At 37.0% G+C, this 25,435-nt stretch overlaps 1 protein-coding gene across 1 annotated transcript in view; it reads right to left on the reverse strand.

Annotated features, from left to right (window-relative positions):
• The window catches only part of PTH2R (parathyroid hormone 2 receptor), a 110,871-nt gene that overhangs the window by 60,579 nt on the left and 24,857 nt on the right, over window positions 1–25,435 (reverse strand). Inside the window, exon 2 of the mRNA XM_082396368.1 lies at window positions 15,009–15,111. Coding sequence (XP_082252494.1) covers window positions 15,009–15,111 — 103 coding nt within the window. The remainder of the gene's footprint in view (window positions 1–15,008; window positions 15,112–25,435) is intronic.

The raw sequence follows: 25,435 nt of genomic DNA on the forward strand, positions 1-25,435 counted from the left end.
GGGCTTTGCATATTGCAAGTAACCCAGGAACTCATTACACTGGCTCCTGTTTCTGGTATACGGCTTCACCTGCTTCTTTCCACCATGACCTGCTTTTTGTGTGTTTATCTTCCTTCTTATTTAAACAGAGTATAATGAATCAATCTCTTCCATAAACTTTGCACTAGATACTCTTCTACGTGTTGATAGCATTCCATATGGCTTCCCATCCATTCATTTTATCTTTAATAAGTCATGCATCCTTATTTATCTGGATCCAATCCTTTACCAGATAAAGTATCTATGGTGCAATCTACATAAAATGGACCCAGACATATATTCCTGTGTTCTTGTAACTAGTTGTCCCTCTAAAATGTATGCTGCAACGTCACATGAGATTTTCTGACAAGAGTTGATCATGTGATGGACTAAGGTCTTCACAGAAGTCTAAAAGCCAATGATCAGTTCATTCTATAATTATGTAGTTTTTAAACTGCAATAAAGAACACTGCTGATATTTTCCTTACGCTTTAAAAGGAATCGTATTTTTGTTCCCTAAAATATACCAGTCCAAATATACATACAGCTCAATATCTAAAAAAACAAACAACCCAATCAAAAAATGGGCATAAGACTTAGATAGACATTTCTCCAAAGAAGATATACAGATGGCCAACAAGCACAGGAAAAGATGCTCAATATCACTAATTATTAGAGAAATGCAAATCAAAACCACAATTAGGTATCACCTCACACCTATCAGAATGGCTATCAAAAAGTCTACAAATAATAAATGCTGGAGAGGGTGTGGAGAAAAGGGAACCCTCCTACACTGTTGGTGGGAATGTAAATTGGTGCAGCCACTATGGAGAACAGTATGGAGGTTCCTTAAAAAACTAAAAATAGAACTACCATATGATCCAGCAATCCCACTACTGGATGCATGCATCCCATTGTTCATTGCAGCACTATTTACAATAGCCAAGACATGGAAGCAACCTAAATGTCCATCGACAGAGGAATGGATAAAGAAGATGTGGTATATATATACAATGTAATATTACTCAGCAATAAAAAAGAATAAAACAATGCCATTTGCAGCAACATGGATGGACCTAGAGATTATCATACTAAGTGAAGAAAGTCTGACAGAGAAAGACAAGTATCATATGATATCACTTATATGTGGAATCTAAAAAGATGATACAAATGAACTTATTTACAAAACAGAAATAGACCCACAGACATAGAAAACAAGCTTATTGGTTACCAAAGGGGCTTATTGGTTATCAAAGGGGATAGTGAGGTGGGGGGGGGGAGATAAATTAGGAGTTTAGGATTAACATATACATACTACTATATATAAAATAGGTAAACAACAAGGACCTACTGTAGAGCACAGGAAACTATACTCAATATCTTGTAATAACCTATAACGGAAATAACATATATAACATAGATATATATAAAACTGAATCACTTTGCTGTATACTTGAAACTAACACAACATTGTAAGTTAACTATACTTCAATTTTAAAAAGTTTTTAAAAATAGAATAACATGTCCTTTAAAAAAAAAAAGGATACCATCCCACACACATACACACACAGATGTATTTCAAAATTCAGAAAATCAACACTCCCCCAGAATAATGTTTCCGTAGATTGTAATCATCTCTCTGGTGGCTCTTTGACAAAGAGAATAATCAATATTCACAAAAGGTTGAAAAGATTGGGAAAGCCATGCCCTCATACACCTAATACAGAGATCTTAAATAACATCTTCTCTTTGATCATCATTTCACATTCTATGCAAGTAAATACTTTCATTATTTAGCAAGAAACTAATTAATTGCCTAATGAGTCACCAAACTCCCTTTATAAATTAACACCATTAATTACACTCCCTGTAATCTTTTGTGTGTGCCAGGACAAACTGATCATTAGTGAAACTTGTCAAACCATGATCTTTACACAGAGCAATCTAAAATTTGGAGAATATAACTTTGACTCTTTTCGGTTCTACAGTTACCCATAACATAATACAACCATACAATTGTGAAATAAAACTGGGATCATTAATATTTTGGGTTTTGTTCTTAAATACCTAAATAGTTGTATAACGCGGTATTTGCATTTACGTTTTCTTTTCTTTCTTTCATAGACAAGAAGAAAAATTATATTTTATTTTTATTATAAAATTTTTTGCAGAAATAAAACAGAGGATATTATATACCCACAATCTAGAATTTACAGTTGGTAATATTTTACCATATTTATTTCATCTAAATGAATGCTATGGTATTTTAAAGTAAGTTGCAGGCAGCATAACAGCTCACTCCTAAATATTCTGATATGCATCCCTCAATTTTAGGAGAATTTTAAAATGAAAACTTCTTAAATTAACTAGTGAATTCAAAATGTCATTTATCTTTTCACACTTGTAAAGTGAAGAAATGCTGAGTCAATTTACATATATAGACATTTTTCATTGAAAGGGAGACCAAAGTTCAACCAGATTTAATTCTATCCTATTGTATGGAGAAAGATCTCAAAGAAAGTGCCTTTTCTCTTTTAATATTTATTCATCTACACATTTCACATGAGTTGCACCATCACAAATTTTAGATGTTACATAAGTTTACATCCAGATCTTTTACTATTTTTAACTCTTGAGGTGTGTGACTGATTCCCAGTTGCTTGTCTTTGCCGACCCTATTCCCTCTGCCTGGAATGTCTTTTTACTTCCTCCTGTACACATCTAAATCCTACTCCTTTAATTTCAAGATTGCTCGTCCAGAAAGCTTTCTCTGATTCCTCCCTGATGAATTAAGATGCTTTTTCAGTGGTTCCATAGTTGTGATACCTCTGTTGTTACACTTATACACCATCTGAAAGGTGTCTACTTCCCTTATTAGATCATCATTTCCATGGGGTAAGGACAGACTTTGAGTCATTTTTTCCAGTGCTTACTACAGAAGCACCACACTGTAGGCACATAACATCTTTGTTGAACTGTTAAAGGGACAATAAAGATGATAATGTTGGACTAGATAGTCTCTAAGATATCTTCCAGCTCAAAATTTCATGAGACTTCATAGAAAATAGTTCATTTAGCCCTCTTAGATAACAATCTTTATAAATTACTTCATGACAGTGTTGCTCTTTGTTAGTAGACCTACATATTTGAGATATCAGGGTCAGTGTTCTTTAAAGGTAACGTAAGTGATTCCCTTTCCTGACATTATTAGTCTAGCCATTCAGAGAACTCTTTCCTAGTATAAGACACCTACAAAGGCTGAATTAATATAAAAACCTTCTTTGTTAAAACATGGCTTAGCTGGCTACACATTAAAGGAATAAATCTGAGACCAGAAATTATTCCATAGGATCAGTAGGCACTGCATTTGGGGCTTACGTTAGAGGCCTCTACTGACTTATTGGCTAAGACCTTGGATTTTGATTGTATTCTGGTAACAAAAGATGAGTCTGGGACCTGATGAAGTGGGAAACTGGACTGGAAACTCCTGTATAAGGTCAGGATCCCCAAAATATGAAGCCCTTAGTGAGTGAACAAGGAACAAAAGTATCTTTCAGAAAGAGATTGGCTTGTTTCACTCCTGGCTGCATTTAGAGTTGGACTAGGAAACAATGGAGAAAAAGATTCTTCTCTGACAATTTCTAACCACAAGCTCACATTCATGTGTGGTCTAATATGTGGTCTTAGTTTAAAGTGGAACTAGATCAATAGTTCCACTAGACACCTTGCAGAAAACAGAAATTTTGGAAGAATACACATTACATGAGTACCTTATAAGTTCTTTATCATAAATCATTAGACACACAAGGAAATAAGCCCCCTAGTGTGGTAGTCAGTATTGACAAGCAAAGTCTGTGGTTATTTTAATATCAAATGCAGAATACAGAATATGTCTAAGAAGGAAAAAGAAAAGAGATTAAAATGATACTTAAGATAAAGAAACTATCAAAATTAAATAGGAAGATCCCAAAAGCTGAAAAATAGAATAATCAAAATTAGCTTAATGGATGGATTAAAGAGCCATTAGACAAAGCTGAATAAAGAGTTGGTGAACTGGAAAATATATTTGCAGAAGTTAACAAAACAGCAGTAGAAAAACAAAGAAAAGGAAATCATATAAGACATAAAGATACAAAGGGTAATGTGAGAAGTTCCCATACTTGTCTACTTAAAGTTCCAGAAAGAGAGAATAGCAGAATGGGGGAGAGCAAATTTTCAAAGACAAAATAGCAAAACATTCTCACCACTGAAAAAAGACACAGAACCTTACACTCCAGAAATCAAATGAACTCATACCTAGATACAGAATGAAATTGCAGAACATCAAAATCAAAGAGAAACTCTTAAAAGGAGCCAATGAGAAAAACTAATCACCAACAAAGACTGAGAACTGATTTGTCAGCAACAACAATGGAAGCCAGGGTGGAAAAGTAAAACAATATCCTTAGGAGCTAAAAGTAAACAATTCTCATCCAAGGATCATAAGTCCAGAAAAAGTATCTATGAAGATTGAGACTGAAATAAATACCTTTTCAGACAAACAAAAACTGAGAGAATTCACTATAAGTAGATTCCAATGTAAAGAAAATCTTTAAAAAGATGTATTTCAGGAACGGCTTCAAGATGGCGTAAGAGTAAGACGTGGAGATCACCTTCCTCCACACAAATACATCAGAAACACATCTACATGAGGAACGACCACTACAGAACACGTACTGAGCAATGGCAGAACACCTCAGACCTCCCAAAAGGCAAGAAACTCCCCATGTACCTGGGTAGGGCAAAAGAAAAAAGAAAAAACAGAGACAAAAGAATAGGGACGGTCCCTGCACCAGTGGGAGGGAGCTGTGAAGGAGGAAAGGTTTCCACACACTAGGAAGGCCCTTCATGGGTGGAGACTGTGGGTGGTGGAGGGGAGAAGCTTCGAGGCCACAGAGGAGAGTGCAGCCACAGGGGTGCGGAGGGCAAAGCGGAGAGATTCCCGCACAGAGGATCGGTGCCACCCAGCACTCACCAGCCCGAGAGGCTTCTCTGCTCACCCGCTGGGGCGAGCGGGGGCTGGGAGCTGAGGCTCAGGCTTCGGAGGTCGGATCCCAGGCAGAGGACTGGGGTTGGCTGCGTGAACACAGCCTGAAGGGGGCTACTGCGCCGCGGCTAGCCGGGAGGGAGTCCGGGAAAAAGTCTGGACCTCCCTAAGAGGCAAGAGACTTTTTCTTGCCTCTTTGTTTCCTGGTGCGCGAGGAGAGGGGATTAAGAGCGCCGCTTAAAGGAGCTCCAGAGACAGGCGCGAGCCGCGGCTATCAGCGCAGACCCCAGAGACGGGCATGAAACGCTAAGGCTGCTGCTGCAGCCACCAAGAAGCCTGTGAGCAAACACAGGTCACTCTCCACACCTCCCCTCCCAGGAGCCTGTGCAGCCCGCCACTGCCAGGGTCCTGTGATCCAGGGACAACTTCCCCGGGAGAACGCATGGCGCGCCTCAGGCTGCTGCAACGTCACGCTGGCCTCTGCCGCCACAGGCTCGCCCCGCACCCGTACCCCTCCCTCCCCCCGGCCTGAGTGAGCCAGAGCCCCCAAATCAGCGGCTCCTTTAACCCCGTCCTGTGTGAGCGAAGAAGAACAGACGCCCTCAGGAGACCTACACGCAGAGGTGGGTCCAAATCCAACTCTGAACCCCGGGAGCTGTGCGAACAAAGAAGAGAAAGGGAAATTTCTCCTAGCAGCCTCAGGAGCAGCGGATTAAATCTCCACAATCAACTTGATGTACCCTGCATCTGTGGAATACCTGAATACACAACGAATCATCCCGAATTGAGGAGGTGGACTTTGGGAGCAATGATATATTTTTTTTTTCCCTTTTTCTCTTTTTGTGAGTGTGTATGTGTATGCTTCTGTGTGATTTTGTCTGTATAGCTTTGCTTTTACCATTTGTCCTAGGGTTCTGTCTGTCCGTTTTATTTTTTTCTTCTTTTTACTTAAAAAATTTTTTTTCTTAATAATTATTTTTTATTTTTATTTTAATAACATTATTTTACTTTATTTTATCTTCTTTCTTTCTTTCTTTCTTTCTTTCTTTCTTTTTTTTCTCCCTTTTATTCTGAGCCGTGTGGAGGACAGGCTCTTGGTGCTCCAGCCAGGCATCATGGCTGTGCCACTGAGGTGGGAGAGCCAAGTTCAGGACACTGGTACAAAAGAGAACTCCCAGTGCCACATAATATCAAATGGCAAAAATCTCCCAGAGATCTCCATCTCAATGCCAAGACCCAGCTCCACTCAACGACCAGCAAGCGACACTGCAGGACACCCTATGCCAAACAACTAGCAAGACAGGAACACAACTGCATCCATTAGCACAGAGGCTGCCTAAAATCATAATAAGGCAACAGACACCCAAAAACACACCACCAGAAGTGGACCTGCCCACCAGAAAGACAAGATCCAGCCTCATCCACCAGAACACAGGCACTAGTCCCCTCCACCAGGAAGCCTACAAAACCCACTGAACCAACCTTAGCCACTGGGGACAGACACCAAAAACAATGGAAACTACGAACCTGCAGCCTGCAAAAAGGAGACCCAAAACACAGAAAGTTAAGAAAAATGAGAACACAGAGAAACACACAGCAGATGAAGGAGCAAGGTAAAAACCCAACAGACCTAACAAATGAAGAGCAAATAGGCAGTCTACATGAAAAAGAATTCAGAATAATCATAGTAAAGGTGATCCAAAATCTTGGAAATAGAAGGGAGAAAATACAAGAAACGTTTAACAAGGACCTAGAAGAACTAAAGAGCAAACAAACAGTGATGAACAACACAATAAATAAAATTAAAAATTCTCTAGAAGGGATCAATAGCAGAAAAACTGAGGCATAAGAATGGATAAGTGACCTGGAAGATAAAATAGTGGAAATAACTACTGCAGAGCAGAGTAAAGAAAAAAGAATGAAAAGAATTGAGGACAGTCTCAATTGAGGTCAGAGACGTCTGGGACAAAATTAAACACACCAATATTCGAATTATAGGGTTCCCAGAAGAAGAAGAGAAAAAGAAAGGGACTGAGAAAATATTTGAAGAGATTATAGTTGAAAATTTCCCTAATATGGGAAAGGAAATAGTTAATCAAGTCCAGGAAGCACAGAGAGTCCCATACAGGATAACTCCAAGGAGAAACACGCCAAGACACGTATTAATCAAACTATCAAAACTTAAATACAAAGAACAAATATTAAAAGCAGCAAGGGAAAAACAACAAATAACACATAAGGGAATCCCCATAAGGTTAACAGATGATCTTTCAGCAGAAACTCTGCAAGCCAGAAGGGAGTGGCAGAACATATTTAAAGTGATGAAGAAGAAAAACCTACAACCAAGATTACTGTACCCAGCAAGAATCTCATTCAGATTTGATGAAGAAATTAAAAGCTTTACAGACAAGCAAAAGGTAAGAGAATTCAGCACCACCAAACTAGCTTTACAACAAATGCTAAAGGAACTTCTCTAGGCAGGAAACACAAGAGGAGGAAAGGACCTACAATAACAAACCCAAAACAATTAAGAAAATGGTAATAGGAACATACATATTGATAATCACCTTAAATGCAAATGGATTAAGCTCCAACCAAAACACATAGACTGGCTGAATGGATACAAAAACAAGACCCGTATATATGCTCTCTACAGGAGATCCACTTCAGACCTAGGGACACATACAGACAGAAAGTGAGGGGATGGAAAAAGATAATCCATGCAAATGGAAATCAAAAGAAAGTTGGAGTAGCAATTCTCATATCAGACAAAATAGACTTTAAAGCAAAGAGTATTACAAAAGACAAAGAAGGACACTACATAATGATCAAGGGATCAATCCAAGAAGAAGATATAAAAATTATAAATATTTATGCACCCAACATAGGAGCACCTCAATATATAAGGCAAATACTACCAGCCATAAAAGGGGAAATCGACAGTAACACAATCATAGGAGGGGACTGTAACAACCCACTTTCACCAATGGACACATCATCCAAAATGAAAATAAATCAGGAAACACAAGCTTTAAATGAAACATTAAACAAGATGGACTTAATTGATATTTATAGGACATTCCATCCAAAAAAAACAGAACACACATTCTTCTCAAGTGCTCATGGAACATTCTCCAGGATAGATCATATCTTGCATCACAAATCAAGCCTTGGTAAATTTAAGAAAATTGAAATCGTATCAAGTATCTTTTCCAACCACAACGCTATGAGACTAGATATCAATTACAGGAAAAAATCTGTAAGAAATACAAACACATGGAGGCTAAACAATACACTACTTAATAACCAAGAGATCACTGAAGAAATCAAAGAGGAAGTCAAAAAATACCTAGAAACAAATGACAATGAAAACACAATGACCCGAAACCTATGGGATGCAGCAAAAGCAGTTCTAAGAGAGAAGTTTATAGTTACACAAGCCTACCTTAAGAAACAGGAAACATCTCAAATAAACAACCTAACCTTACACCTAAAGCAATTAAAGAAAGAAGAACAAAAAAATCCCAAAGTTAGCTGAGGGAAATAAATCATAAAGATCAGATCAGAAATAAATGAAAAAGAAATGAAACGGTAGCAAAGATCAATAAAACTAAAAGCTGGTTCTTTGAGAAGATAAACAAAATTGATAAACCATTAGTCAAACTTATCAAGAAAACAAGGGAGAAGACTCAAATCAATAGAATTAGAAATGAAAAAGGAGAAGTAACAACTGACACTGCAGAAATACAAAGGATCATGAGAGATTACTACAAGCAACTATATGCCAATAAAATGGACAACCTGGAAGAAATGGACAAATTCGTACAAATGCACAACCTTCCGAGACTGGACCAGGAAGAAATAGAAAATATGAACAGACCAATCACAAACACTGAAATTGAAACTGTTATTAAAAATCTTCCAACAAACAAAAGCCCAGGACCAGATGGCTTCACAGGCGAATTCTATCAAATATTTAGAGAAGAGCTAACACCTATCCTTCTCAAACTCTTCCAAAATATAGCAGAGGGAGGAACACTCCCAAACTCATTCTATGAGGACACCATCACTCTGATACCAAAACCAGAAAAAGATGTCACGAGAAAGAAAACTACAGGCCAATATCACTGATGAACATAGATTCAAAAATCCTCAACAAAATACTAGCAAACAGAATCCAACAGCACATTAAAAGGATCATACACTATGATCAAATGGGGTTTATCCCAGGAATGCAAGGATTCTGCAATATATGCAAATCAATCAACGTGATACACCATATTAACAAATTGAAAGAGAAAGCCATATGATCATCTCAATAGATGCAGAGAAAGCTTTCAACAAAATTCAACACCCATTTATGATAAAAACCCTCCAGAAAGTAGGCATAGAGGGAACTTTCCTCAACATAATAAAGGCCATATATGACAAACCCACAGCCAACATCGTCCTCAATGGTGAAAAACTGAAACCATTTCCACTAAGATCAGGAACAAGACAAGGTTGCCCACTCTCACTACTATTATTCAACATAGTTTTGGAAGTTTTAGCCACAGCAATCAGAGAAGAAAAAGAAATAAAAGGAATCCAAATTGGAAAGGAAGAAGTAAAGCTGTCACTGTTTGGAGATGACATGATACTATACATAGAGAATCCTAAATATGCTACGAGAAAACTACTAGAGCTAATCAATGAATTTGGTAAAGTAGCAGGATACAATATTAATGCACAGAAATCTCTTGCATTCCTATACACTAATGATGAAAAATCTGAAAGTGAAATTAAGAAAACACTCCCATTTACCATTGCAACAAAAAGAATAAAATATCTAGGAATAAACCTACCTAAGGAGACAAAAGACCTGTATGCAGAAAATTATGACACAGATGAAAGAAATTAAAGATGATACAAATAGATAGAGAGATATACCATGTTCTTGGATTGGAAGAATCAACATTGTGAAAATGACTATACTACCCAAAGCAATCTACAGATTCAGTGCAATCCCTATCAACTACCACTGGCATTTTTCACAGAACTAGAACAAAAAATTTCACAATTTGCATGGAAACAAAAAACACAAAGAATAGCCAAAGCAATTTTGAGAAAGAAAAACGGAGCTGAAGGAATCAGGCTCCCTGACTTCAGACTATACTACAAAGCTACAGTAACCAAGACAGTATGGTACTGGCACAAAAACAGAAATATACATCAATGGAACAGGATAGAAAGCCCAGAGAGAAGCCCATGCACATATGGTCACCTTATCTTTGATAAAGGAGGCAAGAATATACAATGGAGAAAAGACAGTCTCTTCAATAAGTGGTGCTGGGAAAACTGGATACCTACATGTAAAAGAATGAAATTAGAACACTCCCTAACACCATACACAAAAATAAACTCAAAATGGATTAAAGACCTAAATGTAAGACCAGATACCATCAAACTCTTAGAGGAAAACATAGGCAGAACACTCTATGACATAAATCACAGCAAGATCCTTTTTGACACACCTCCTAGAGAAATGGGAATAAAAACAAATTAAACAAATGGGACATAATGAAACTTAAAAGCTTTTGCACAGCAAAGGAAACCATAAACAAGATGAAAAGACAACCCTCAGAATGGGAGAAAATATTTGCAAATGAAGCAACTGACAAAGGATTAATCTCCAAAATTTACAAGCAGCTCATGCAGCTCAATATCAAAAAAACAAACAACCCAATCCAAAACTGGGCAGAAGACCTAAATAGACATTTCTCCAAAGAAGATATACAGATTGCCAACAAACACATGAAAGAATGCTCAACATCGTTAATCATTAGAGAAATGCAAATCAAAACTACAATGAGGTATCATCTCACACCGGTCAGAATGGCCATCATCAAAAAATCTACAAACAATAAATGCTGGAGAGGGTGTGGAGAAAAGGGAACCCTCTTGCACTGTTGGTGGGAATGTAAATTGATGCAGCCACTATGGAGAACAGTAGGAGGTTCCTTAAAAAAGGAAAAATAGAATTACCATATGACCCAGCAATCCCACTACTGGGCATATACCCTGAGAAAACCATAAGTGAAAAGAGTCATGTACCAAAGTGTTCATTGCAGCTCTATTTACAATAGCCAGGACATCAAGCAACCTAAGTGTCCATCAACAGATGAATGGATAAAGAATATGTGGTACATATATACAATGGAATATTACTCAGCCATAACAAGGAATGAAACTGAGTTGTTTGTAATGAGGTGGATGGACCTAGAGTCTGTCATACAGAGTGAAGTAAGTCAGAAAGAGAAAAACAAATACCGTATGCTAACACATACATATGGAATCTAAAAATAGAAAAAAAAATGGTCAGAAGAACCTAGGGGCAAGACGGGAATAAAGATGCAGACCTACTAGAGAATGGACTTGAGGATACAGGGAGGGGGAAGGGTAAGCTGGGACAAAGTGAGAGAGTGGCATGGACATATATACACTACCAAACGTAAAATAGTTCGCTAGTGGGAAGCAACCGCATAGCACAGGGAGATCAGCTCGGTGCTTTGTGACCACCTAGAGGGGTGGGATAGGGAGGGTGGAAGGGAGGGAGATGCAAGAGGGAAGAGATATGGGAACATATGTATATGTATAACTGATTCACTTTGTTATAAAGCAGAAGCTAACATACCATTGTAAAGCAATTGTACTCTAATAAAGATGTTAAAAAAAATAGAAAGAAATAAAATACTATTTAAAAAAAAGATGTATTTCAGGAAGAAGAAAAATTATAAAAACATACACTTAAGATAAAACTATATGATAATAGCACATAATTTGGAAGCAAAGTATTTCAAAATGCTTACATTATTTGAGAGAGGGAAGTTATTGATAACATTAAACTTTCTTAAATATACATGAAAAAATTCTAGGTTAATCACTAAAGAATTAAATATAACATATATCTTCCAAACTAGGGGGAGGGAGGATGAAATGAGGAAAAAAGCTTCAATCAATTCAAAAGAAGCCAACAGAAGGTGGAAGCGGGGAGTTGAAAGGACACACAGGAAGAGCTGGTGAAATGAAAAGCCCAAATAAGATGGTAAAATTAAATTCAAATACTGTATATTTATTATCATAATTAATGAATTGGCTAAACTCTTCAGTTAATAGACAAAGCCTAACAGAATAAATAACAAGAAGAAGTCCACCTGTGTCTCGTTTATAAAAGATACTCCCAAAACATAAGTAAACAGAAAAGTTTAATAGAAGAATGGGAAAAGATAAGGAATTGCTGTTTAATGGATTTAGAGTGTCAATTTTGCAAAATGAAAATTTTCTGGCGATTGGTTTACACAACAATGTAAATACACTTAACACTACTGAACTGTACATTTAAAAACATTTAATATGATTAATTTAATATTATGTGTATTGTATGATAATTAAAGATTTTTTAAGGATGGGAAAAGATGTGCAAGGCAAATACCAAAGAAAAAAGAACTAATGTTGTTTATTAAATATTATTTTAATATAATAATTTTATATTATATATTAATTAATATTTTTAACAGCTTTATTGGAGTATAATTGCTTTACAATTGTGTGTTAGTTTCTGCTTTATAAGAAATTGAATCGACAATGACTAATGAAACAATGATCACTTTTGTCCATTATATGTAGAGTGAGATTAATTCCTGTCCAAATGGTCTCAATACACTGTATGTGTTTACATAAAAAAATTTTTTTAAATAAGAAATTGAATCAGCTATACATATACATATATCCCCATATCTCCTCCCTCTTGCATCTCCCTCCCACCCTCCCTAACCCACCCTTCTAGGTGGACACAAAGCACCGAGCTGATCTCCCTGTGCTATGCAGCTGCTTCCCACTAGCTATCTATTTTACATTTGGTAGTATATATAAGTCCATGCCACTCTCTCACTTCGTCCCAGCTTACCTTTCCCCCACCTGTGTCCTCAAGTCCATTCTCAACATCTGCGTCTTTATTCCTGTCCTGCTCCTAGGTTCTTCATAACCTTTTTTTTTTTTATATTCCATATATATGTGTTAGCATACGGTATTTGTTTATCTCTTTCTGACTTACTTCACTCTGTATGACAGACTCTAGGTCCATCCACCTCACTACAAATAACTCAATTTCGTTTCTTTTTATGGCTGAGTAATATTCCATTGTATATACGTGCCACATCTTCTTTATCCATTCATCTGTCGATGGACACTTAGGTTGCTTCCATGTCTTGACTATTGTAAATAGAGCTGCAATGAACATTGTGGTACATGTCTCTTTTTGAATTATGGTTTTCTCAGGGTATATGCCCAGTAGTGGGATTGCTGGGTCATATGGTAGTTCTATTTTTAGTTTTTTAAGGAACCTCCATACTGTTCTCCATAGTGGCTGTATCAATTTACATTCCCACCAACAGCGCAAGAGAGTTCCCTTTTCTCCACACCCTCTCCAGCATTTACTGTTTGTAGATTTTTTGATGGCCATTCTGACTGGTGTGAGGTGATACCTCACTGTAGTTTTGATTTGCATTTCTCTAATGATTAGTGATGTTGAGCATTCTTTCATGTGTTTGTTGGCAATCTATATATCTTCTTTGGAGAAATGTCTATTCAGGTCTTCTGTCCATTTTTGGATAGGGATGTTTATTAGTTAATATTTAAAACAAAAGTAAACTAGAAATAAAGAAGCCTGCTTCATATCAATGGAAGGCTTGATTTACCAGGAAATATAACATTTATAAACTTGTATATACCCAATAACATATTTTCAAAATATATGAGGCAAAAAAATTCATCCTCAGAGTGGGATATTTTAAGAGATATATATCAGAAAGTAATAGGTCAAATAGATGAAAAATCATAGATACAGAATACATGAACCACACACCCAATAAGCTTAACCTAGTGGACACTATAAAACACTGTACTCAGAAACTGGACAGTACACATTCTCTGGAAGACCATATAGGATATTTATCAAAACTGACCCCAATATAAGCCATTAAGTCTCAACACACTTTTAAAAATTAGTATCATGCAGACCACATTCTCTGATCATAACCAACTGAGAAATCAATCACAAATTTTTTTTAAAGCATAGCTTTAAGGACATTATCTACTTCATTCAGATTGTTGGGAATTTAAGGAGTTCAGTAAATAGCACCTCCCTCTTTTTTAAAAATGTCTTTGAATATATTCAACTATCAAGGCAAGGCATTTCCCTATATAAAACATTATAATCTTCCCACTACTCCAGTTCAATAAATGACTTTACTCAGTGGCCCCGTTTAGAACTGTGAGTGACCACCAGACCCCAAGGAACACAAGCCACAGGTCCCTGTGCAGCTGCAACGGTGGAGGCGCACAAGAGCACCAACACTACCACAAGCTCATCTGCAGTTTTGTAGTTTTGTTTTTGTAGTTTCCCACTTGAACTTGGAACTAATTGAGAAATTACATAAGGAGTCAGGCAGATGAAGAGAAAATAATCATTTTATTAAGCAGAAAGTTTTTTGGAGAACATGGTCTATGTATGTATCAATGGGCTTGCTTATTGGCTCCTTTGAATTTTACATACTCCCTAAAACTGCAGGTGATACCCACAAGTACAGAGCCTGCTCCTCCAAGCTTACTGCACGGTCAAGGGCAAAACAATATGCATGCTCTCTGCAGACAGACAGATCCCAAAGACAGGTCTGAGGAAGACGCTGATGTCCACGTGCCCGGTCATTCTCAAACTCACAAACCAGGCAAGTCACTCATCCACAGGGAGTGAAGAGCTGGTAGGTTAAAGAGATGAAAAGAGCGTTATTCTGCTACACAGCTCTCCACATGGAAGCGTGGAATGACTGATGAAGAACTCCCTAATACTCACTAAGGAGGAAATGTGCATTTTTTGTGAAGACCAGGGTGAGACACATGGGGAACATGGTGTTCTCAGCATCTTTACCTCCTTCCTGGAGCTGGGCTGTGATGTTGAGTTCACACTGCACTTTAGCTTTCAGCACAAGGACAATCTGCTCTTCTATAGTAATGGTGCCATCAGAATCCAGCTGTAGACATGAACAAAATACAAACGGAGAAAAACATGCCTATTACTTTTTTTAAAAGCCACGATACAACCTTTCATTATTTCACCTTCTAATATAATTAAAAATTAGTTTTGATGTGAAGTTATCTGAAATAGTTCTTTATCTGAATCAAAATTCAAAAACCCATCAACGTATAAGATTTTAGAATAATCATACTTTTACCTGATTAGCCTAAAGAAAAAAATCCCCTTTGTTAAAAGTTTAAAAACTCAGAAATTTTTAATTTAATTAGGTAAGTCTAATAGATATAATATAATCAGAAAAAATAATAAACATATTGAAAATTTCCTGAAATGTTACAAAGACCAATATTTATTAATCCTCTTACAATATGTCAGTTATGGCACATAGAAAGGAGAAATGGCCTAGAAGACTACGCTTAGCTCTACTGAAAATTTACCAGTGAAACTGGGCAAATCATTCCATGTTTTGGGGCTTTGGTTTACTCATCTATGAAATAAGAGGGTTACACCAAATGGTCTGTAGTTAACTTTTTGTCTTTTTACCTCCAGCTATATTGAGATATTATTGACAGATAACATAAGTGAGTTTAAGGTGTACTATGTAATGACTTGATACATTTATATATTGTGAAATGACTACCACAATAAGGTTAGTTAACACCTCCTTCCCCCCACATAATTACCTTTTATGTGTGTGTGTGATGATAAAATTTTAGATCTACTCTCTTAACTTTCAAGTATATAATAAAAGTACTGTTAATTATAGTTACCATGTTATACACTAAATCCCCAGAACTTAGTCATCTTATAGCTAGAAGTCTGAATGCTTTGACCAACGTCTCCCTATTTCCCCCACCTCCCAGACCCTGGCAGCCACCATTCTACTCTCTATTTCTATGAGTTCAGCCTTTTTAGGTTCCAAACAAGTGAGAACATACAGTATTTGTCTTTCTCTGTCTGACTTATTTCACTTAGCCTAATGTGCTCAAAGTCAATCCATGTTGCACAAAAGGCAGGATTTCCTTCTTCTTTACGGATGAATAATATTCCTCTGTGTGTGTGTGTGTGTGTGTGTGTGTGTGTGTGTCACATTTTCTTTATCCATTCATCCATCCATGGACACTTAGGTTGTTTCCATGTCTTGGCAATTGTAAACAATGCTGCAATAAACAAAAGGGTACGGATATCTAAACTCTGAGATAGCGATTTCATTTCCTTTGGATATTATCCAGAAGTGAGGTTGCTGGATCATATGGTAGTTCTATTTTTAATTTTTTGAGAAACTCCATACTTTTTTCCAGAGTGGCTGTACCAATTTACATTCCCACCAACAGTGCACAAGGGTTCCCTTTTCTTCATATCCTCACCAACACCTGTTGTCTTGTCTTTTTGATGATAGCCATTCTAACAAATGTGAGGTGATATCTCACTGTGGTTTTGAGTTACACTTCCCTGATGATTAGTGATGTACCTATTGACCATCTGTATGTCTTCCTTGGAAAAATATCTATCCAAGTCCTTTTCCCATTTTTTAATTGGATTGTTAATTTTTGCTATTGAGTTGTATGAGTTCCTTATATATTTTGGATATTAACCCTTTATTAGATAGATGGTTTGCAAATATTTTCTCCCATTCCATAGGTTGCCGTCTAATTTTGCTGATTGTCTCTTTTGCTGTGCAGAAGCTTTTTAGATTGAGGTAGTCTCAGTTGTTTATTTTTGCTTTTGTTGTTTGCGTTTTTGGTGTCATATCCAAAAAAATCATTGCCAAGACCAATGTCAAGAAGCTTTTTCCCTGTTTTCTTCAGGTGGGTTTACAGTTTTGAGTCTTACATTTAAGTCTTTAATCCATTTTGAGTTAATTTTTGTGAGTCGCATAAAATAGGGGTCCAATTTCATTCATTTGTATGTGACTACCCAGTTTTCCTAACACCATTTATTGAAGAGACTGTCTTTTCTCCAGTAGGTATTCATGGCTCTCTTGTGAAAGATTAGCTGACCATGTATGCGTGAGTTTATTTCTGGGCTCTTGATTCTTTTCCATTGGTCTATGTGTGTTTTTATGCCAGAACTGTGCAGTTTTGATTACTATAGTTTTGTAATAAAGTTTGAAATCAGGAATTGTGATGCTTCTAGCTTTGCTCTTCTTTCTCCGGATTGCTTTGGCTCTTCAGAGACTTTTGTGATTTCACATGAATTTTAAGATTATTTGTTCTATTTCTGTGAAAAATGCCATGGTAATTTTTATAAGGATTTCACTGAATCTCTAGATGGCTTTTGGTAGTATGGACATTTTAACAATATTAATTTTTCTGATCCATGGACATGGGATACCTTCCCCTTAATTTCTGTTTTCTTCAGTTTATTTCATCAATGTCTTGGAATTTTCAGTGTACAGATATTTACTCTTTTGGGTTAAATTTATTCATTATCTTTTATTCTACTGTAAATGGAACTGTTTTCCTTATTTCTTTTTCAGAAGTTTGCTGTTAGTGTATACAAACACAACTGATTTTTGTATGTTGATTTTGTATTCTGAAACTTTACTGAACTCATTTATTAGTTTTGATAGCATCTTTAGGGTTTTCTAAATACACGATCATAGCATCTTCCATTAGACACAGTTTTACTTCTTCCTTTCTGAGTTAGATGCCTTTTATTTCTTTTTCTTGACTAATTGCTCTGGCTAGGACTTCCAGTACTATATTGAATAGGAATGGTGAGAGTGGGCACTCTTGTCTTGTTCCTGGTCTTAGAGGGAAAACTTTCAACACTTCATCATTGCATATGATGTTAGCTATGATTTGTCCTTTTTGCATTAATACTGTGACTCTATAATGGTAAGATGCATCAACATATCCATTATCCATTTAATCAATATTTGTTAAATACTTTTTATGTGAAAAATAATATGCTTAATATTTTATAGTGAAGATTTTCATTTTCAATTATTTTTATGTAGTACAGTTTCTTCAAATAGAACACCTCATGAGAAAACCTCGTGTGTGTGTGTGTGTGTGTGTGTGTGTGTGTGTGTGTGTGTGTAAAATAACAGAACTTCCCTGGCTGAAACCTAGGCAGAGGCAACTGCAGAATCATACTCTCTCACTAATCTGAACCTTCCTTTATACCTGAACTTGCTCTGAAAAACCACAGGGCTTTTTAAAGCATTGTCAGAAAAAATCACTATTAATAGGAATAGAAAGATGTATAACAACATTTTACAGGACTCCAACACAATGCTTCTTTCTCCTGGGTATCTTTCACTAGATACCTTCATACATTTTCCCACCCTGGAGCATGTTTCTAACATATAACACATGAATAATAAATGTTTGTTGGATGAATTCACCTAGATTTAGTTTTAACACTACCAGCATTAAAAGGCAATTCTATTATGGAAAACTTCAATTTCAAGGAAATATCTTTTAAGTATGATAAAACATTCGTAAGCATTTGTTCAAAGTATGGTGCTTGGACCACCTGAATCTGATGCCTATGTAAAATGTAGATTCTTAGGCTGCACACCCACCCAGTGAATCAGAATTTTTTTCTGAAGGTAGAGATTGGTAATTTTCATGTTTCACAGGAACCCTTGATTCTTGTACTTACTTTAATGGGTTTGAGAACAAACATATTTGAAGGTACAAGTTGATGATGAAGATCACGCTATTAGTCAAGGTTCATTCAGAGGAGCAGAACAATTAAGAGATTGAAATAGATTATAGATAAAAAAGATAGAGGTAGAAATAGAAATAAAGCTAGAAATAGAATAAAGTATTTGTTACAGGGATTTGACCCATACAGTTGTGGGAGCTGGTTTAACAGTCTCCAGAAGGCTAATATTTTTGTCTGATGCTGAAGCTAGAAATCTGTAGGTCAGGTAGTCAAAAGGAGAAGATGAGTGTAAAGATAAGGAGAGTGAAAACAAGCTGGAACCATCAGCATGAGCTAGAAACCATGAGGACACACTGGAATCCGTGTGAATTCTTGGTGCCTCCAACCTTCATGCTGGGGGTGCCCAGCAGAAGAAGCCGGCACTCTCATCATGGACCTAAATACATACTTGGCCAAGGAATCAGGTAAGTTAAAGGAGGACCCAGGGAAAGATGACATAGTTGCAGGCCTGGCTGCTATCCCTCTCCCAGCCAGCAGACAAGCAAAAATGTCCATGAGATACAGAAGTGCCTGCTTTGACTATCTGAGTGTAAAAAACAAAATAGCTGCTGCTTCACCTTTGCCCTCAAACACTCATGAAAAAATGTCTCTTGTGGCTCATCTTAGCTAAAAATATGAAGGGAAGGGAATTCTGGGAAATACAGTTTAACATAGCCAAGTTGACATTACAAAGCCACCAAAATCCACATCTGTCAACTTGGCACCCATATACAGCTCTTTAAACCACACAATTTCCAGAAAACTCAATAACAAAGTCATGCTTCCATCTAACATGATACAATTCATTTGGTACCAAGAGTGATTCCAGAGGGACAGAATTTTAAGGAGGGAAAAATCTGTATTTCTCATCTATAGCTGTGTAACAAATTAACCCAAAACTGTGTGGCATAAAACACCAAACATTGCTTATATCACAGTTTAGGAGAGGATTAGCTGGGTGCTTCTAGCTTAGAGTCTTTTATGAGGTTTCAGTCAAGACTTTAGCCATAGATGCTGTTAACTAAAGACTTGACTAGGACTGAAGGATCCACTTCCAAGATGGCACACTCACATGGCTATTGTCAGGGGGCCTCAGTTCCTCAGAAGCTGATGGTTCTCTCCATTTGAATGCTTGAGTGTCTACAACATGACAACTGGCTTCCTACAGAGTAAGTGATTCTAGAGAGAAAGAAAGGAGAAAGCTTCGATGCCTTTTATGATCCAGTCTCAGATATCACTTACAGTCAGTCCCATCAGATTCCACTGGTTAAAAGCAAGTCACCAACTTTCATTCCAGGGGAGAGGAATTAATCTCTACCTCTTAAAGAAAGGTATCAAAAAATCTATAAATATATTTTTTTCTTTCTCTAAAAAAAAATTTTATTGAGATAATATTGGTTTATAACATTATATAAGTTTCATGTGTACAACATTATATTTCTAATTCTGTATATCCTACAATGCGTTCACCACCAAAAATTTACTTTTCATCTGTCACCATACAGTTGATCCCCTTTTTTTTTTGGCTGCATTGGGTCTTCGTTGCTGCGCGTGGGCTTTCTCTCTGGTTGTGGCGAGTGGGGGCTACTCTTTGTTGTGGTGCACGGGCTTCTCATTGCGGTGGCTTCTCTTGTTGCAGAGCATGGGTTCTAGGCGCGTGGGCTTCAGTAGTTGTGGCACATGGGCTCAGTAGTTGTGGCACGCAGGCGCTGGGGTGTGTGGACTTCAGTAGTTGCGGCATGCGGGCTCAGTAGTTGTGGCGCACGGGCTCTGGGGTGTGCAGGCTTCAGTAGTTGTGCGTGCACGGGCTCAGTAGCTGTGGCTCACGGGCTCTAGAGCACAGGCTCAGTAGTTGTGGTGCATGGGCTTAGTTGCTCCACGGCATGTGGGATCTTCCCAGGCCAGGGATTGAACACATGTCCCCTGCATTGGCAGGCAGATTCTTGACCACTGCACCACCAGGGAAGTCTCCAGTTGATCCCCTTTATCCATTTTGCCCTCCCCCTGCCACTTCCCCTTGATAACCACTACTCTGTTCTTTATATCCATGTATTTGTTTTTATTTGGTTTGATTTGTTCTTTTTTTCTTTTTATTTTTCACATATGAGCAAAATCAAAAGGTATTTATCTTTCTCCGTCTGACTTATTTCATTTAGCATAATACCCTCAAGGTCTGTGATGTCACAAATGGCAAGATATTTTTAAACAATCACAATTTTCTGCAGGTGGTCATCTGTTTTCTAGAACGAGAATACTGAAAATTATGTTTTCTGTGGATTTGTTAACAATAATAGGGTCCAGAGCTTTTCATTTCTGTTTTCTGTTAGGGACTTAGAGATTCTTTAATCAAATATGATAATAAAACCTATCAATTTACCTAAATTGACAACCTCTCAATAATACAATCCTTTGCCATCCCCAAATCTTTAATATCAGGCTGCAAATAAAATTATCCTCTAGAATTGTTCTTTAAGGAAAGAGGGAAAACAAATCTTTTAATGTTGTGCAATAAGACATTACGGACTGAACATTAGAAATAGAAAGATGTTTACATTTCTAGCTATAGGAAGTACACTTAGAGATTATTGATAATCAAGATTTTAAATGACATAAAATTATAGACTGTCAGGTTAAACTGAAATGAAGGATACAGAAACAATATCTATCATAAGAACTAGTTTTAGCATCAAAAAATTGCCTTATTCCTGAAAATTATGAATTTATTATTTATTATTTTCTAATGTATTTGTAATACAAAGAGTAGATCAGTAAAAAGGTATATAGTTTAAAGATTTCTGGATAGTAGTCATAGTTCAATGCCCGTATTTATTTTAATGTGAAAGGAGAAAATAAAACTAATTTTGGGGATTGGAATACACACCATAATTTAGCTATCAGGCTAACACAATGCAGATTCTGAGTTAAAAGCAGCTACATTAAAAGTGAGCCATAATAAAGACACAGACCTACTAGAGGATGGGCTTGAGGATATGGGGAGGGGGAGGGGTGAGATGTGACAGGGTGAGAGAGTGTCATGGACATATATACACTACCAAATGTGAGATGGATAGCTGGTGGGAGGCGGCCGCATAGTACAGGGAGATCAGCTCGGTGTTTTGTGACCGCCTAGAGGGGTGGGATAGGGAGGGTGGGAGGGAGGGAGATGCAAGAGGGAGGAGATATGGGAACATGTGTGTATGTGTAGCTGATTTACTTTTTTGTAGAGCAGAAACTAACACACCATTGTGGAGCAATTGTACTTCAATAAAGATGTTTAAAAAAAGTGAGCCATAAAAATCTCACTTATCAAAAAGGGAGAACGAAATGGAAAGAGACGAGCCAAGTGAGTGGGCCGGGAGGAAAAACTGACTTCTTCCCATCTATCCTCTAGAAACACTCAGGCACCATTGAAATTGGTTGGCTTTATTTTTATTTTATTTTATTTTTTTCTGGCTGTTTTTTCAGTTCAATAGTTACTTTCTTTTACTTCAATCCCAGAAAACACTGGGTAAGCTGTGACCAGGTTTCAGAACTATACATTTGATTCAGAGAAATTTGACCTCAAATATTAAACATGAACATTTCAAATCACCGCTTGTACCATTTTTACCTGAACAAATTCATTTTTGTTTCCTTTTGAGCAGATGTAGCCTTTTTACCGGGATAACCTTTTCAGGCACATAATCATCAAATAAACTACAGCTTCTAAAGATAATTTTGTTCTAAAAAATGTGGCCAGTTTAACCAGGAGCAAGTTTGATTAGCATGTGCTAATTGATGATCTGTTAAATTGATTTTTAGTCATTTCAAGTGAGAGTAAGAAAATGTTTCCTTTATATTGTTTTCTTTTCTGCCTTTGTTACAGAAACAAGTGTTCTTTACCATAGAGGGACATTAAAATCACAGTGTACTTAAAAGAGAAGAACAGTTTTCATATTCAATGTCTATTACTCCAAAAGCAACAATTGCATCCAAAACAAAGTGGTACATTTAGAAAAACAGATGTTAGCAATTTTTCCTGGGCAAGTGATCATTTACAATTTGAAATTAAATGTTAAATTTCAATCTGTCACATATTTGATGGCTAAAAGCTGTAATTTGATCATGTATATTTTATTAAAAGTACGTAGAGTTATCCTATATAGATATTAATTGTTAGTGCCAGTACATGTGAATCTTCATAATTACAATATTCACATGTGTTCCATTTTCAAACAACCATGAATCCATAAATTAGATGTAGTATACAAAATGAAGCATTCCGGAATTTCTACTTCTGGCATTGATGGAGTATATGCATTTCCCTCTATTCCTCCCAATGAGTACAACTAAACACTCTGGACATTATATATAAAATGAACATAAGATGACTCTGAAAAGTGGAGAGCAAAATATAGACCAGCTAGAGACCTCAGATCCTGAAGAACAATACTGTGGTAAATTCTCTAGGTTTTCTTTTTATCTCATATATTCCGAACTTGGAGTTGGAGAAGTGGGCAACTCTGAAATACCAACAGGTGCTGGCCAAAAAAAAAAAAAGGCCTCAAGAAAACCCTGCTCTCTATAGCAAAGAAAGAAAAGGGGCAGCCTGACAAGACAGAAAACTTATAGACAATAACAGCTTAACCCAAGCCAAACACCACAGAAAAACTGCAGTCCTACCCCAACCCATACCTACCAAGGCCAAGTGGAGAGCCTAGACTTCCATCCTTGCCAGGCTGTAAGGAGGGGTCCCTACACCCTCCCCAGAGTGGTTTCAGAGCAAAGTAGAGAGTCATTACTTTTACCCACAGTGGTCTGTAACAAGGCCCTTCACAGTCCCCCCATCCCTGGTATCAGTGGAGATTACATGGGGAGCCTAGACTTTCACCCAGAGCTGGCAGTAACGAGATGCCCCTACATCCCCTGCACTGGGGTGGTGTCAGAGAAGACCTAGTGGAGAGTCAGTCTAGAAACAATGAGGCTACCCCACTGTGGTGTCGGTGAAGACCACATGGGGAGCAGAATTCACACCCCCACCCAGCAGTAACAAGGAACTCTCCAACTTGAGTGCAACAGATGCTGGCTGGGGAACCTCAACTTCTACCTCCACTGAGCAGTAACAAAGAGATGCCCCCATTTCCTCAGTTATATTAATACCAGATAGTTGACTTCTGAGCAAACTACCAGAGACCAAGAGGGACATTATATAATAATAAAAGCGTCATTCCCTCAAGACATAGCTATCCTAAATGTGTATACATCAAAAAAGAGAAAAACATGTGAAGCAAAAACTGATAGAAGTGACAGAAGTAACAGACAATTCCACAATTATAGTTGGAAACTTCAATACTCCTCTCAATTGATAGAACTAGACAGAAGATCAACAAAGATACAGAAGAACTCAACCAAGAGGATCTAATAGATGTTTACAGAACACTTCACTCAACAATGCAGAATACACTTCTTTCCAAGTGCTCACAGAATAGATACCAAAGTAGACCATATCCTGGGCCATAAAACAGATCTCAACAAGTTTAGAACTGAAATCATACAGAATATGATCTCAGCCCACAGTGGAATCAAACTAGAAATCAATAAGAGAAAAATACCAGGAAAATCTCCAAACATTGGAAACTAAACACACTTTTAAATAATCCTTGGGTCAAAAAGAAAGGCTTAAGGGAATTTTTTTTTTAAATGCATTGAACTGAATGGAAATGAAAATACAACATATCAAAATGTATAGGACACAGATAAAGCAATGCTGAGAGAAATTTATAGCACTAAATACCTATATTACAAAAGAAGAAAAGTCATATATCAACAACATAGTCTCTCACCTCAAGAATATAATAAAATAAAACCAAAGAAAATAAAAGGAAGGACACAATAAAGATAAAAACAGAAATCAGTGAAATTGAAACAGCAAAACACTATAGAGTATCAATGAAACAAAGAGCTGGTTCTTTGAGAAGGCAATAAAGTTGATAAACTTCTAGCAAGCAGACCAAGAAAAAAAAGAGCCGACATATTAAATTATAGAAATGGAGAACAGATTAGCGGTTGCCAGGGGTTGAGGAGGAGTGAGGAGTGGAAAGGAAGTGGGTGTGGCTGTAAAAGGGTAACAGGAAGGATCCTTGTGGGGATGGAAATGTTCTGTATCTTGACTGTATCAATGTTAATGTGCTGGCTGTGTATTGTGCTATAGCTTTATAAGATGTTACCCTGGGGGAACCTGGGTAAAGGATACACAGTTCTCTTAGCATTTTTTTTTTTACAACTGCATGTGAATCTTCAATTATCTCAAAAGTTAATTTTTCAAAAAAGAATTATGTTGTCCTAATTTTAAAAAACACAATATGTAAAAACATTACCTCATTCTAGTAAATGAAGATTTGCCACAAGGTGGTTGTAAAAAACAAAGGTAAGTGAGAATTGTTCAAATATGATTATTTTATAATTTTGCAAAAACATTTCCTTCATAAAGTGAAGTCTCTTTAACATTTAAAAGTCCTCTTAGAAAGTTACTATAACATTCATATATCAAATTAGACTCTAATTTGGAAAGGATTAAAAGAATATGTTTATTGAATTCTGCTGAGGAATGGGATCTGGACAGCTGCTGACCCTCAGAGCAAGGCTGGCAATCAGCTCACAGGACATAAATTTTAAAAAAGAATATG

Source organism: Balaenoptera borealis (genome assembly GCF_965194805.1).
Source record: "Balaenoptera borealis genome assembly, chromosome: 6".
Taxonomy (NCBI): domain Eukaryota; kingdom Metazoa; phylum Chordata; class Mammalia; order Artiodactyla; family Balaenopteridae; genus Balaenoptera; species Balaenoptera borealis.